Source organism: Diplodia seriata (assembly GCF_021436955.1).
Source record: "Diplodia seriata strain FDS-637 chromosome Unknown scaffold_3, whole genome shotgun sequence".
In the NCBI taxonomy this organism is placed as follows: Eukaryota; Fungi; Ascomycota; class Dothideomycetes; order Botryosphaeriales; family Botryosphaeriaceae; genus Diplodia; species Diplodia seriata.
In genome coordinates, this window is record NW_027117310.1 from 3,545,694 (window position 1) to 3,561,110 (window position 15,417).

General features: G+C 57.4%; 4 protein-coding genes and 1 non-coding gene across 5 annotated transcripts; 3 read left to right on the forward strand and 2 right to left on the reverse strand.

The window, feature by feature from the left end:
- Nucleotides 1-1,787: 1,787 nt before the first annotated feature.
- Nucleotides 1,788-2,120, reverse strand: RIT1 (tRNA A64-2'-O-ribosylphosphate transferase; the record flags this gene model as incomplete). Its single annotated transcript, XM_066775234.1, has 1 exon — nucleotides 1,788-2,120. The coding sequence occupies one exon, from the start codon at nucleotides 2,118-2,120 to the stop codon at nucleotides 1,788-1,790; it is 333 nt and encodes a 110-aa protein (XP_066635353.1).
- Nucleotides 2,121-2,910: 790 nt separating this feature from the next.
- SLS55_003770 lies at nucleotides 2,911-2,991 on the reverse strand. Its single transcript has one exon. It is a non-coding gene; the product is annotated as a tRNA-His (tRNA).
- A 1,440-nt stretch (nucleotides 2,992-4,431) lies between these two features.
- SLS55_003771 (uncharacterized protein) lies at nucleotides 4,432-5,364 on the forward strand (the record flags this gene model as incomplete). Its single annotated transcript, XM_066775235.1, has 3 exons — nucleotides 4,432-4,556; nucleotides 4,650-5,109; nucleotides 5,161-5,364. 3 exons carry the CDS (start codon nucleotides 4,432-4,434, stop codon nucleotides 5,362-5,364), a joined length of 789 nt encoding a protein of 262 aa, XP_066635354.1.
- A 1,332-nt stretch (nucleotides 5,365-6,696) lies between these two features.
- Nucleotides 6,697-11,092, forward strand: SLS55_003772 (uncharacterized protein; the record flags this gene model as incomplete). The annotated part of the gene is made up of 9 exons (XM_066775236.1): nucleotides 6,697-6,815; nucleotides 6,869-6,950; nucleotides 7,002-7,098; nucleotides 7,150-7,304; nucleotides 7,360-7,387; nucleotides 7,436-7,649; nucleotides 7,700-7,894; nucleotides 7,946-8,169; nucleotides 9,618-11,092. The coding sequence occupies 9 exons, from the start codon at nucleotides 6,697-6,699 to the stop codon at nucleotides 11,090-11,092; spliced, it is 2,589 nt and encodes an 862-aa protein (XP_066635355.1).
- Nucleotides 11,093-11,927: 835 nt separating this feature from the next.
- On the forward strand, nucleotides 11,928-15,115 carry SLS55_003773 (uncharacterized protein; the record flags this gene model as incomplete). The annotated part of the gene is made up of 2 exons (XM_066775237.1): nucleotides 11,928-12,066; nucleotides 12,135-15,115. The coding sequence occupies 2 exons, from the start codon at nucleotides 11,928-11,930 to the stop codon at nucleotides 15,113-15,115; spliced, it is 3,120 nt and encodes a 1,039-aa protein (XP_066635356.1).
- Nucleotides 15,116-15,417: the final 302 nt, after the last annotated feature.

A 15,417-nucleotide genomic window follows, 5' to 3' on the forward strand; every position in this document is an offset into this window, starting at 1 on the left:
TCCACACTCTCCCCATCCTCCTTGACGAACCAAATCGAGATCCCTTCTCCTTCTCCCTCCCCTTCCCCCTCCCGACCTGCCCGATACCTCCTCCACACATACCGCCTCCTCGCCGGCACCTCCATCGCCGTCCCCCCTCCATCCTCCTTCTCGATCGCCAACACCCCCTCCTCCGCGTACAGCAGCTCCTCCCCCGCATACCCCCCATCCGCCGTCGGCGCGCGCGGGGTAAACGTCGCGGTCCCGGCGAAGCGCGCCGACGGCGTGCCGCCCGCGCTGGGCGGGAGGTGTGTTGTTAGTGTGCGGGAGAGGGACCACGTCGTGGTGGTGAGGGAGGTGAAGGTGGTGGAGAGCGGGGTGGTGGTGGTGGGCATGGCGGATGGTGGTGGTGGTGGTGAGCGGGGGGAGAAGAGGAAGGCGTTGATGGATTGCAGTGTTGCGCGTGAGGGGCTGGCGGTGGGGTGGGCGGTCATGATCCAGCTGAGGCGTTGGCGGATGAAGGGTTTGGTGATGGTGGGGGCGGCGGTGGGCGTGGGGGTGGGGCGGCCTGTGGGGGAAGGCGGTGGTGGTCAGCAGCGGGGTCTGGTTCTGTCGTGTGTGGTGCGATCGCGGGGTTTGACTGGGTACGTGTGTGTATGTGTGTGTGCTTGCACTTACCCTCGTCGTCGGCGTACAGGCACAGCACGGCCAGCGCCACGCCGACGGAGAGATCCTTGCCCGTCTGGCAGCAGATGGCCAGCTTCGTCGTCGCAGTATCCAAGCGGCGCCGCCGCACGAACCCCTCGATCTTCGAGACCTCGCTGCGCAGGTCTCGGCTCCCCAGCTTGCCCGTCCCGCACTTGAGGTGCAGGTACCCGCCCTTAGGAAGCCGCCTCGCCAACGCCTCGTCCGGCGCACCACCGCCGCCGCCGCATTCGATCACGGCGTCGAACTGCTGCTTCGTCGCCTCCTCCCTCAGCGCATCCGCCGCGCACACCCACACCCACCCCGCCGGCGCCATCTGCACCACCGCCGCCGCATCCACACCACCACCACCACCACCTCTTCTTGTCACCAACCCCCCAATCACCCCCGGCAGCTCCGCCTCCGACGCCCCCAACAGCGCCTCCGCATGCTCCCACCACAGCGGCGCCGTCAGCCCGCACGCCCAGCCCTCGCTGTCGTCGCCCGCGCCCTGCACGTAGCCGCCCTCGCTCGCCTCGCCGCCGGGCACGCGCCGGCTGGCGGTGCAGAGGATGACGGGGTGGAAATCGGGAAACGCACTTTTGTCTCCTTCTCCTTCTCTTTCTTCTTCGTCGTCGTCGTCATTGGGTAGAGGCGAGTCCCGCGTCACCCACAGCGGCCGCAAAGGTTTCTTGACAAGGCCGCGCAGCCGGTCGAGGGGCAGGTTGAGCGCCTGGGCGGCGGCGAGGAAGGAGGGGAGGCGGGAGGCGATCTGGGCGTGTTCCGAGGCGGAGACGGTGGTGGGCGGGAGGTGCAGGGGGATGGTTGTTGGGTCGGGAGAGGGGAAGAGGAGGGCGTTCCAGATGGCGCACCAGATGGGGACGGTTTTGGAGAGGGCGTCGGGCATTCCTTTTGGGTGGGTGGGGGGTTAGTGGTGGGGGGAGGGATGTTGTTTGTTTTGGTGGGAGTGGTGGAAAAAGAGAGGCGGAACCGAGTAGGTCGAGAGCGGAAGAGAGAAAGAAAAGACGTACTTTTGCCTCGTCTGGTAGAGTCTACAATGATGCATCTGCGACGCCCCGTTAACTCGTGGTCTTTACGGAAATGGCAACGCCCGCTCCGCTCACCTACCCGTCGTTCGCGCCCACGAGCTCCAGCACTTGGATGTTCAGTCGCCTCAGACTGAAAGACCATTCGCCGTTGTGGCCATCGGTGCTCTTGAAATAGGCGCTTGCGGTCTTGCGCTCCAATGGGATGTACCAGCTGCCGCAGCGCTCGTTGGCCACCAACGGGCGGCGGTACGCGTCGGCTACGGCGCACACGAATTCGGCATCATCGGAGATGGACCGCAGCCGGTTGGAAATGGACAGCGTCGCCCGCTTGAGCGTGGAAAGCGTCGTGGAGAAATCCGTCGACAGCTCTGGGAAGATGATGTCCGACGTCTGGATCGGCTTGGACATGATGGGCGGGGCTTCGCTCGACGCTCTTGATGCCCTCTCACCAGCCCAGTTTCTTATCGTGTTGTGAGCGGATGTTGGTTGGTGGGGGCTTGGTGGAGTTGGCGTGGTGTTAGCGATAGGTGGGAAGTGGTTCGGTTGGGTTGGGCCCGTGCACATGGTGTTGAAAATCTGGTTCCGTTCCGTTATCAACCTTTACTACTAGACAGTCAGAAAGATCACGCTCTCATCCGCAACATCTACACGTGCTGACTTTTCACTGTATCTTAGATCAGAGGGCTCAAATCTTCCGTCACCTACTATGGAGCTGGAAGAGGCAACGCTTGACCCAAAAACTTGGCGTACCACGTTGATGAAACTTGTGTCAACCGACCACCCCATCAAAGCCACTACTGTCGAATGGAAATAGCTGACTGACCATGGTGATGTTTTGTCTGCCTCAGTGAAGCAAAAGGCCTTATTGCTGATGCAGTATCAAGCGTGGTCCGTGCTGAGTCATGATGCTGGGCCGCCGTTCAAACTTTTCCACGGCTCCACCCAAACCCAAGCTCGAAGAGACCACGTCCGGCAAACGGTAAAAGGTTAAAAAGGACGGCGAACTCTAGGGACGTAGACTCAGACTACACAGGAGTGATCTATGGAGGTGCTTCCTCAATTCAGACCTCAACACCAGTCGATCATCAGCCGGTTTTCGATGCTTCCAGTATGTCCAGATGGCAAAAGGACCGTTTCGGTACGTTAAAAAGCCAAAAAGAAATTGTTGAGGACCTCTGAGAGGCCCAGACAGGACGTCTGGCGGTGCTGGGAATCGAACCCAGATTACATCGGCGTTGCGTTTCCACAACGAGGCGTGATACCATTACACCACACCACCTTGGAAGCTGTAGAAGAACCGGGAGATTCTCGTGGTGCTTGATGGAAAGTGAGTTGAGCCAGAGTCAATATATCTCAAGACTTTTGCCGTTCTCGGCTTGTTTCTTGGCAGCGGATGCTCCCGCTGCAAGAGCACGCTGCACTAGATATCATAGAACACCGGTCAATCAGAGAATGCAAGCGCTGACCCTGAAAATTTGTTATGGTAGTCGTGGAGAGGCATGCGTGTATGCATTGGTAGAATTGGTCACCTCGTAGTTTGAACAGATTCCAAAGACTCAAATATGGTGAAGACACAAGGAAAGAGAAGAGGCAAAGTATTATCAGCGGGGGAATGTAGATTTATCAATGACTGGTGCGAGCTGAATCAGCGTCGTCACACGACCTACCCCTGACAACACCGCGGCGCCTCGATCGGCGCACCACATCTCTCGACTATCAAGCATTTCATTTTCGTACAAGGTCTGTTCCAGAAGTGTTGCAATATTACTGCTACCAGGCATGTAAACACACATATTCGGTGGACCCGATGATAGTAACATCCCGACGGCGTCTTCAACCACTCATGCCTGCTGAGAACTTGTTGCAATACTAATGAAACTGATGTATCTTCTAGGATGATGAAAACCAAAGCAATGCTGCGCTGCTCCGCCAGATAGTTGACCACCGATGGTTCCATTATTACACCCTTACATGAGGGGTTAAGGAGCACCACGCGGCCGACACACCCGAGTGTCACAAGCAGAGTGAGCAGTAACTTGACATCTTTCGAATCAAATACTATATCGTTCGCACCATGATCTGCCCCACCGATGCTTCTTGTCTTAGCCGTAGTTGGGGAACTCTGCTCTTCAACACAAGCTGCGACCATTCCGAGCCATCCGCACGAGGGCTGAGACCGCTTCCAATATCTATGACGTCACGACGGCCCTAACCAAAAATGCGCAGTCAACATCCAAAACAATCTAGTGTCGCATCCAGGCAGTTGGGAAATGTTGCGGCTCAAATGCATTCCCGCAAGTGTCCGTCAACACCATTTGCTACTTAATCTACACCATCGAGTTGATTGATTGCGGACCAGGCTCACTCACCATCATGAATTCCGCCTACGGTAGAACGGGACCCCCTCCTCCATCATCACCCCAAAAACACACCAACGCTAACACCGAATTGCCCAGAATACATCACCAACGGCGACTACCTCAACACGCTGCTGGACGGCGGCTACCTGCCGTCGGCGGTGATCCGGGTCGGCATCCGGCAGCAGCTGAAGCAGCGCCTCGCCGCCATCGCGTCGACGACGCTCGAAGCGGCGTACGCGAGCAAGATGCGGTACGTGTCGCTGCTGCGCTCGCGGCCGATCGCGGTCGAGACGGCGGCGGCCAACGAGCAGCACTACGAGGTCGGCACCGGCGTGCTGCGCGCCTGCCTCGGCCCCCGCATGAAGTACTCGTGCTGCCTGTATCCCAAGGGCGGCGAGACGCTGGCGCAGGCCGAGATGGCGATGCTGGCGCTGTACGTCGAGAGGGCCGGGTTGAGGGATGGGATGAGCGTTTTGGATCTGGGGTATGTTGTTGGTCGTTCTTTTCTTTTTTTTTTCTTTCCCTCCCCCCTCTCTAGTGATTGTTTTTTCTGATGTGATTTCTGTTGCTTGTGAAGATGTGGCTGGGGATCGGCGTCGCTGTACTTCGCCGAAATCTTTCCCAACAGCTCGGTGACGGCCTTCTCCAATTCCCGGACGCAGAAGGAGTACATTGACGCCCGCGCCAAGGAGAAGGGGCTGGAGAACCTGACGGTCATCACCGGAGACGTGGTGGATTACGACTTCGAGCCGGCGCAGTTCGACCGCGTTGTTTCCATCGAGCTGTTCGAGCACATGAAGAACTACGAGCTCTTGATGGCCAAGGTCGCCAAGGCCTTGAAGCCTGGCGGAAAGCTGTTCGTGCACATCTTCGCCCACAAAAGCACGCCGTACGATTTTGAGAGCGGTTGGATGACGGAGCATTTCTTCACCGGCGGAACCATGCCGAGCACGGATTTGCTGCATTACTTCCAGAGAGACTTGTATCTGCAGGAGCAGTGGTGGGTGAATGGCACGCATTACGCCAAGACATGCGAGGTAAGTCACATGGAAGATATTGAGGGGGTTTGAATGCTGAAGTTGCAACAGGACTGGCTGTCGAAGATGACCGCTCACAGGAAGGAAATATGGCCCCACTTGGAAGAGACGTACGGCAAGGAGAACACGACGACATGGTACCACCGGTGGCAGATCTTCTACATGGCTTGCGCAGAGCTGTTTGCGTATGAAGGTGGTGAGACATGGGGTGTTTCCCACTATCTGTTCGAGAAGCCAACCGATAGGGTTGAGTGAATGGTGGCTTTGGGGTGTATCCATGGCGTTAGAGCGTACGATTGGAGATTACAGAGAGTTTAGCCGGTTTGTCTAAGAGACTGAGTCTCATACGAATGGAAATGGTAGAATCGTGTAGGCTTCAATTCATGTGACTCCAAGACCGCGAGCGGCGAAGAATCGGCAGCGTGCTTTGAGCAGGCTTGTGGCGGAAGAGGTCATTTGATGTGGCGAGCAATTTCTGGAAATAAGTTAGGACCATAAAAATGAGTAGATGCACGATGGGCGGGAGGCGCTGCGGTCATCCCAGCTCACACCAATCTCCCTGTCAAGGTAAGAGTTTCATCGAGCCATGGGCCATTGCGCATAGCATCCGAGCCAATCCCGACAGAGCAATTTCCAAGAATTGAAATGTGCGGAGCCTAACTCGCTCAGTGTGAAATGGTGCATTTCCCATTATGGAAGGATATCAAAATCTCAGGGCCGCGCTTGATTCCCGCGACACGTGCTTCTCTTGCCTCGGCATGCCACACACACGCATATGTACAAGACACGGTATCCGAGCGCCATTTCATTATAGAGAGCTCTATTGTTTTGGTACATTCCGTTTCTCCGGCGTGCGCGTTCAGTGGTCCCACGGGTGCTTCCAGCCCATGAGCGCAGCGCCGTCCTTCTTCGCGCGGTACATCAGCTGCAGCTTCGGTCAGCGTCGGATATAGTAACAGAGTCGTGTCGGCGTACGAAGAACCACATGCTGGCGCCGAGGCCGGTCGCGGCGAAGCGGTAGAACGGGCGGACAGGGTGGACGTGGATGGGGTGGGCGCCATGGCCGTGAGGACCGGTAGGGCCAGCCATTGTTCGGAGTGTCTGCCGCGGAGGGAGTCAGCCAAGCGGGCGGCAGTGATCGGGGGCGATTGCGCGTACCGAGCGAGGGCTGGTGGTGGGCGAAGTGGAGTCGGGATGTGCAGCTGTGTTGAGGCGGAGGCGCGAGGTTGCGGGCAGCACGGGCTAGCGGCGGGCGGGAGAGGGCAGGCTTGGCGATCGGCAGCGATGGGAACAGAATCTCGCCCTGCACTGGACAACGCGTACCTTGCGACCCTCGCCAGCCCGTCAAAGCCGCGCCGCACGGCGACGCCCCAGCTCGTGGACTCGCACCGCCGCGCCGCCTCCAGCCATCTGCCGTCCGACCGCGCATGGCAGCTGCTGCGCCGACCGCCTTGTCTCCTGCCGCCGCCGCTTCGCCTGCGCGCCGTCTACATGTCGCGACGACATAGGCAGACCGAGCCTCTACGCCCTGCCGACGACTGAACATCCAGACGCGAAACCACGCCTCAATCTCGCAGCGCGCCCATCATGGCACAAGCAGCTCCTTCCTCGACGCCGACGCCGGGCCTCGCCCACCGCAAGTTCCATGGCTGCTCCGGCATCCGCGAATATGAGATCATGGGCAAGCTCGGTGAGGGTACTTTTGGGTACGTTTCCGCCCCAGCGCGCCAGATGGCAGTCCGCGCTGACCCCGAAAAAGTGAGGTTCACAAGGCGCGCTCACGCCGCAGCGGGACCATCTTTGCCCTCAAGAAGATCCTCATGCACAATGAAAAGGACGGCGTGGGTACTACGAGTTCCGAGCTTTGTTGGTGACTTCTAACCAGTGTATAGTTCCCCATAACTGCGCTTCGTGAGATAAAGCTGCTCAAGCTGCTCAGCCACACGAACGTCCTCAGGTTGGAAGAAATGGCCGTTGAACGGACGAGAGGTGCGTACGCAATGCTGTTGGCCCTGTAGGCTGGCGCTAACCATACCGCAGGTGAGGGAAGGAAGCGCGCGATTCTGTACATGGTTACCCCTTACATGGACCACGATCTCTCCGGCCTCCTTGACAACCCCGACGTCCGCTTCTCCGAGCCGCAGATCAAATGCTACATGCTACAACTTTTGGAAGGGCTCAGATATCTTCATGATGTACGAACTGTTGGGCAGCGTATACATAGATTACGGTTGCTGACCCTTTTTCCAGAACCACATTTTGCATCGTGATATGAAGGGTAAGTTCGAGACAGTCCTGGTACCATTTCCGTACTGACACAACATAGCTGCCAACCTGTTGATCAACAATAGGGGTATTCTACAAATCGCAGACTTTGGTCTCGCTCGTCATTACGATGAACCGGCACCTAAGCCTGGACAAGGCGGTGGTGAGGCCCAAAGAGACTACACTGCACTGGTCGTCACTCGCTGGTATCGTCCTCCGGAACTACTGCTCAACCTCCGTCGGTACACTACGTCAATCGACATGTGGGGTGCAGGGTGAGCCATCCAATCGCGTCTCCAGGAATAACAAGGCTAACCTATACAAGCTGCGTTTTTGGCGAGATGTTCAAAAGGAAGCCTATTCTCGCTGGAAACAGCGACCTTAACCAAGCTCAGATCATCTTCGATTTGGTCGGCGCTCCGACCGAGGAAAACATGCCAGGTTGGAGCTATTTACCCGGTTGCGAAGGCGTCAAGCAATTTGCCCCGCGAAGGGGCAATCTTCCCCAGGTTTTCCGAGAGTGCGTAGAAGTCTTATCGGCATCTAAGCTTTTGCTGACGTTGAAATTCAGGCAAGGATCCTTGGCGATTTCGCTTCTGCAAGAACTTCTGAAACTGGACTGGAGGAAGCGGATCAACGCGATCGACGCTCTTCAGCACCCGTACTTTAAGGAATATCCGAAGCCTGCGAGACCTGAAGATCTCCCGCGTTTTGCAGATTCCCACGAATTGGACCGCCGCACTGCTCGCGGCAAGCAACAAGCTCTGCCACCCGCGCCCGCCGGTGGCACCGTTGGTATGGGACCTCATCCTAACGGTGATTGGCCCGGCGGTCCGCCACCGCATGGAGCGTACATGAATGGAGACCGGTACCCACGTGATCGTGGTCCCCCAGGTGCCATACCTCCGCCACGTGGGTACGACGGGCGAGGCGGACCCTATGATCAAAGGGGTTCTCGTCGCCAGCCATGGGAAGCTGACATGCACCGTCATACCAACCTACCCTATGCCGGCCCCCCGGGTTCGCGGCTTCCTCCGCCGCCTCCAGAAGGAAGCAGGCATCCTCTGCCACACCCTCCCACGAACCGAGCCTACGGAACAGGTGGGGCCCGCCCTATCAGACCCGCGCCAAACGTCGATACATATATACCAAGCTATTCCGACGGTGGCAGACGTGGCTCAAATGACAGAGAGAGAGACGACCGCAGCTCCCGAGACAGGAGCAGACCCCCGTCCAGAGACGAGCGAAGAGGATACCGGGACAGACGTCCACGTGACGATGATGCGCTTGATTACGACGAAGGAGGACGGCGCAAGACGCGCAGCAGAAGCCCAGCAAGCGATGCCTACGAGCGCCGCGACCGCGACAGGGACCGCGATCGCCGAGAGCGAGAGAGGGATATCTACAGGAGATGATTTTCTAGCGAGTGTTGTTGATAATGGCATTCGGGAACTACGAGCAGCACGACATGGCGCCACGACACCATGTCCAGGATGGCGTTGATGATTTACCTAGATTCTTCACGGAATGGGCGGTCGGATGCATAGCGCGGCGCACCGGGAGGGCCATACAGCTTTATAACAGTCGCAACCGACGGAATACCCCCCATTGCTAGAAGTAACAGCAGCTGATGACAGCGCACGAATTAACAAAATGGCGCACGTCGCATGGCGGGCACGGGGCCGTGGTTTAATGTAACTGCCGGTGACTCGAGTGGGTGCGGGCGAATCGGCCCTGAGATTCGGAAGGGGCGTCGGGTGGAAAGTGACGCTATCGGGTGCCGAGACAATAAAAAATATGACAATGCCCTGCAGGGTTGCGCCACGGTACGCCCCGCCGAACTCGCTGGTCTCTCACGACGCACACCCCACACCGCGCTGATTCTCTGACTCTTAACCCATCGTACCACGTTCCCGCTCGCCCATAATTGCCCGCTTGCCCGCCACCTCCGCCTTTCATCACAGCTGCCACAATGTCTGACACATACACCAACGGTTCCTCAAGAATATCTCACCAGGAGGAGAAGGAGCTCCCGGGAGGATGGGTGGTCCTCAAGTTCGGGGGCACCAGTGTCGGCAAGTTTGCCGTCAATATAGCGGAGATTGTGAAGTGAGCACGCCATGCTCTGGGGACCAACAAGCATTGCGCTAACCGTTCTCCAGGTCGGGTCTCAGCGAGAACCGCGTCGCCATCGTCTGCTCTGCCCGCAGCAACAACACTAAGATTGAGGGCACCACCAACAGGTACCCCGCCCTGTGTCGTCACCGGCTACATCGAGACTGACCATTGCGCCTCCTACAGGCTCCTCCGCTCCGCGCGCGAAGCCGAAATCCCTGGTTCGAAGGGCTACGTCGACATCGTCGAGGCCATCCGTACCGACCACATCCAGGCCGCTGTCGACACGATCAAGAACCCCGACATCATCGCGCAGTACACCGAGGATGTCAACGCCGAATGCCACCACCTCTCCAAGATCCTCGAGTCCGCCCAACACCTGGAGGAGGTCAGTGTTCGCGTCGAGGACAAGATCATCAGCAAGGGCGAGAAGCTCAGCTGCCGCTTCATGGCCGCGCTGCTGGAGGAGCATGGTGTTCCGGCCCAATACGTCGACCTCTCCAACGTCATCAACCACAGCCCGGGCCACAATAAGGCCCTGGATGAGAAATTCTACGCGGGTCTGGCGGCGACGCTCGGCGAGGAGCTCAGGTCCTGCGGCGACAAGGTTCCCGTCGTGACGGGCTACTTCGGAAATGTCCCGGGTGGGCTGCTGAACGCCGTTGGTCGCGGCTACACTGACTTGTGCGCCGCGCTCTGCGCCGTTGGCACCCAAGCCGACGAGCTCCAGATCTGGAAGGAAGTCGATGGCATCTTCACCGCGGACCCCCGCAAGGTGCCTACGGCTGCGCTGCTGTCTTCGGTCACGCCCTCTGAGGCAGCCGAATTGACCTTCTATGGATCCGAGGTCATCCATCCCTTCACCATGGAGCAGGTCATCCGCGCGCGCATTCCCATCCGCATCAAGAACGTCATGAACCCGCGCAATGCCGGCACCATCATCTTCCCCGACTCTCTTGAGGAGCTCAACCAGAAGAACCCGCTGCACGACCCGAAGCTATTCCGCACGCGGTCCACCAGCAACGTCGCCGCCCTCAAGGGTCCGAAGCGCCCCACCGCCGTCACCATCAAGCGCGGCATCGTGGTACTGAACGTCCACAGCAACCAGCGCACCCGTGCCCCCGGCTTCCTGCGCAACATTTTCGCCATCTTGGACAAGTGGAACATGTCCGTCGACCTGATCTCTTCGTCCGAGGTGCACGTCTCGCTGGTGCTGCACTCGGAATCGTCCATGCTGATCTACGGCACGGACGCCGAGTATCACATCGAGGACGAGGAGCTGAGGGGCTGCGTCACGGACCTGAGTGAAATTGGCACCATTGATATTGTCCCGGACATGGCCATTGTGAGCTTGGTTGGCAAGCAGCTCAAGAACATGTTGGGCATTTCAGGCCGCTTTTTCTCCGTGCTTGGAGATAACCATATTAACATTGAGATGATCTCGCAAGGTACGTTCACTCTAACAGCTACTACGGATGAGACGGTACTAATGCATACGGTCACAGGTGCCAGCGAGATCAACATCTCGTGCGTGATTGAAGAGAGGGACGCCGACCGCGCCCTCAACGTTGTACATACGAACCTGTTCACTTTCCTAGACTAGAGCATGAGATCCGGCGTTTAGTAAGTCCCTGAAGATGGAGCGGAGGCCACCTGGGGAAAAAGTTGCATTTAGCATGTTTTCTTTTTGGCACGGCTCTCGGTAGACCTTGAAAGAATACTTGGATCATTTGCATAGAAGGAGGATATATCTCGGATCAGATAATTTAAGCTTGAAGATGTTTGCGCAACGACGTCGTCCACAGCTTGACTATGTGTGATGGGATCGCGGGATTGAGGGTGATGGGCGAGGTGGGTGGGTGTGAGTTTCGCTCATTGCCAGTCTTTGTTCATTGCCGAATGTCTCGGTAGCCTTTGTCTCGCATGCTCGCGGTCGTCAATCAGCATGTCTGAGACATACTCCTACAATTTTTTTTTTGGCGAGAGACTCGAATGCGGTCGTCGGGCTTGAGTTGGCGCTCTGGCATACGGAACTGTCGAGGAAGTGTCTCGAACAACGGAAGGTTCAGCGCAAGAGTTGCAGCAACGGTGTCTGTGGACTCGTGTGTTTATGGTCGGGAAACCTGGGCCTGGGTGATTGAACAGGCCACTCCTGGGTCCCTGGCTATTTTGCGGAGCGGGCCTCGAGGCGGCAGCAAGAGGGTTGCGCGCCTTCCGTTTGGATTCAGACCTGGGTGTTACTCGTTCCAAAACAGGCAGCGGCCGCCACAACGCGCACCGTCAACGCGCACCGTCAACCTCTTAAACTCTTCGCCCGGCTCTACCTCACCCTCACTCTCCCTCTCCATATCCCCATACACCCACTGCTCCCGTTGCCCAAAATAAGTAAGGCACCGCTCATCCACCGCACCCGCTCCGTCACTTCGCTGCACTGAAATATGGCGTCGGACAAAGACAAAGACAAGACCCTCACCACGGGCGAGATAGCGGCCATGCTCAAGCGCAGCGAGCAGCAGGAGCACGCCGCACACAAGCGCGCCACGAAGGCCGCCAAGCGCTTCGCCAAACAAGATCTCAGTAAGTCCACCTCACACAAGACCCGCGGTAGCCGAGAAGTCATTGATACTTGCCCGTTTCCTTCGCAGCTGCCGAGGAAGAGGATGTCGCGACCAGGATTCGCAAGCAGCTGGCGAACGTCAGCGGATACCTGTACAAGCCCGACTACCAGTATGCGGACTTGAGGACCGAGCCGCCGTGCGACCGACCGGAGTATTCGGCGTACACGAAGAAGCAGATGAGGGAGGGCAAGGGAGATGAAGAGAAACGGGAGGAGGAGACCGAGGAAGCTGAGGCGGCGACGAGCGTGAAGGACTTTGCGCTGAGGAACGAGCTGGATGTTCACAGTGGCGTGCCGACGAAGAAGGAGATTGATGAGGCCGCTGAGGCTATCATGCCCAACATCCAGAGGCTGTCCATGCTCGCGGACTCTTCTGAGGACTCTGACAGTGATGACGACAGTGTCGTTTCTTCCACGCCGAGCAAGGGCTCTGACGGCGGTTCGACTACGACTGCCACCATCAACGCTGGACTGAACAAGCCGAGCTCACCCAAAGAGCCTCCCGCCGCCAAGTCGACAGCTTCCCCCAGCCCGATCGTTTCCACATCCGAAGAGTCTCCCTCCACTGTCTACAATGAGGAGTTTAGTTCTCATAGCACTAACACTGGAGCTCAAGCGTCTGGTGCAGACCCCGAAACGAAGACTGCGGATGATGAAGTTGGAAAGCTGGACTCAGCTGAGCGGGTCCATCCTTGGCCAAATCTCTGGCCCAAATACTCGCACAAGCCTCCCAACATGGATCCCAAGCAATGGGCCATCGTCAATGCTAATCTGGGTACTTTGGGTGCATCGAAAGATGGCGCGATCGACCCGTGCGATGACGAGAACCTTGAAGCTTACCAGCAGGTTCAGGATATATTGGAGACATCTTGGTTGGTGGTGACCGGCCAGCTTCCACCTGATGGCAACCACATTGCTCAAAAGATTCTGAAGCCTATGCTGCAGAAGGAAAAGCCCGATATGGGAGCAAGGCTGAGAGTGTACGAGGAGAAGCTGACACTCCGAAGGAGAGTGTTGAAGTTGCCTGGAGAGGAGTGGAAGCGCCTGTCGGGCGAGTCTGACAAGTCCGCTTCCTCCAGCGCTCCATCCATGGGCACGCCGATTCAATTCGCCAGTCCGCCATTCATGCCATCGTCACCTGCGACCGAAATGGGCAATCCGCTTTCCAGGTCCTTCAACAGCCCGTACACCGTAGCTGTTGACAGCTTCGCCAATTCTGCGGTTTCACCTAGCACGAGCAAGCGCTCATCGACGGTTTCAAACCAGAGGAGTTCTGCCAATCTTGACAAGCGGGGCTCCCAGTCTGATATCAAGAGCCCGGTAGCTGAGGCTGACAGCAAGAGTTCTTCGGCCCACTCGTCCTTTAGAGGTGTTCCGGGTGTTCAGACTCCCTCAAAGCGGGGCAGGATGGCGTCGTTCACCAATGCTCTCAAGATACCAAAGTCTCCCAAGAAGGGCACCAAGTCACAAGAGAATAGCGGCACAGCCAACGAAGAGGTCATAACGACGCCCAGGGATGCTCCGCCTGTCCCGATCATTCCCACGACCTTCAGCGCCCAGAACACCCCGCAGACGTCGTTCGATACGGCTACGTCGACCACGGGGACGCCTGTTCCTTACACCAGCCCAGCTATTCCGAGTCTGAACAGGAAAGTTTCCAGGAGTTTTGGCGGCACTCCCAGTATCTCGATGGCGGGAGTGAGCAACAAGAAAACCATGTCGTTTGACGGTACCCTTGGCCTTGGGAATGACGGTCAGAAAATGCATTTGGCGTCCCCGGATGCTACCACGTACGCTCAACTACTCGCAGAGAAGCAGCAATCGGCTTCGTTTAGCGGCACACCTACCAACGACAGGATGTCATCTCCGATGCCGGATGCCAATACCTCGTTCAGTCAGGTAATTGGAACGCCTTTGAAGCCCAACGAGTTCACCTTTGTTTCCGCAGCTGGACGCAATACGCCGAACGCTTCTGCCGTCGACCTAAGCATGCCTAAGGGTGCAAGGAAGCATAGCCGTACGTCGTCTGGTATCAGTATGCCCAGCAACATCTTCGATGCCCACCTCGACGAGCTCCTCAATGAGTTTAGGGCCTGGATGGATGGCCAGGATGACAACAGCAGAAATTCCGAGAGACTTGACGTCAAAAAGATTCTCAAGCCTATGGATTACGATGAAATCCGCAAGCTCAAGCCTCTTGAGTTAGAGGCCAAGGCCAACGAAGTCAAGAAAATTACGCATGCGGACCTGCGCGCCCAGGTCCTGAAGGAACATCACGATGCTCGCTTTCCGCCCAGCATCCCTGGTCATCCAGCCGTATCCTTCGGAGGGCTGCCTTACCTCGCGCTCCGTATCGCGCGCCATGCTCTGGATGTTGTCAACGAACATTTCACTCCTGTTCTCAACTGTGACTACGAACTTGAGAACTACCACTTCGCTGACCGCCAGCGCCGCTGGAACGAGACCCACCCGGACGATAATTACCCTTACCCGGGAATCTCTCGCCCCACGCACGCATCGTACCTCAAGGCGGGCTACGCCGCTGCCTGGGCGACGCGCTTCGTGCAGTGGGCGCAGGAGCAAGAGCAGTTGTGGAAGTACGAGAACATAGACTTGCCAACTATGAACCAACCCGGTGGTGGCTTCAAGCGCCAAGGTCGCACTCTGGAGGCCAGGTTCCTGCTCAACATGGTTGATGAGGAGATGGATGTCGATACGATGACGGGAGATTTGAAGATTGAGGGCGAGGGTGCAATGCTGAAGGAGGACCAGGTCCAAGAGATGTTCGAGAAGCTCGCTGCGAGGGAGGAGCAGAAGGGCACGAAGAAGGTTTGGGCTGCCTGTGAGGAGCAAGTCAAGAGGCTGGCGACGATGATGGATATGAAGGAGGATGAGCTCCCGGAACAGAATGTTGGTACTGGCAGGTCCTCGCCTGACGATTCTCTTGTGGTGATCACACGTCGCAAGGAGTCTGCGCTTGCCAGGGCTGGTCTGTACGCAGGCATATGAGCTTAGTCGGTGAGGATAGGTACGAGGTTCACGATTGGAACTTCTACCACGCTGATCGGTTGGTTGGGTGAGCGGCTGACGGATCCTTTACGGCGATGATGGTTTGGCGGTTTAATGGGAATTTGCCCAGTGGGAACCCCTTTGTAGTAGTAGTTAACCAGGTAAGTTCTCTCGCATAGCCAGAGTTCAGGACCAGCCTACTATGTAAAATTGAGACTTTTGAATTCCACTCCTTGCGGCCTTCTCATGGGCACGCACTATTGTCTATCTTATTGTTTGGGGTATCGTTTACAAGAAGCCGA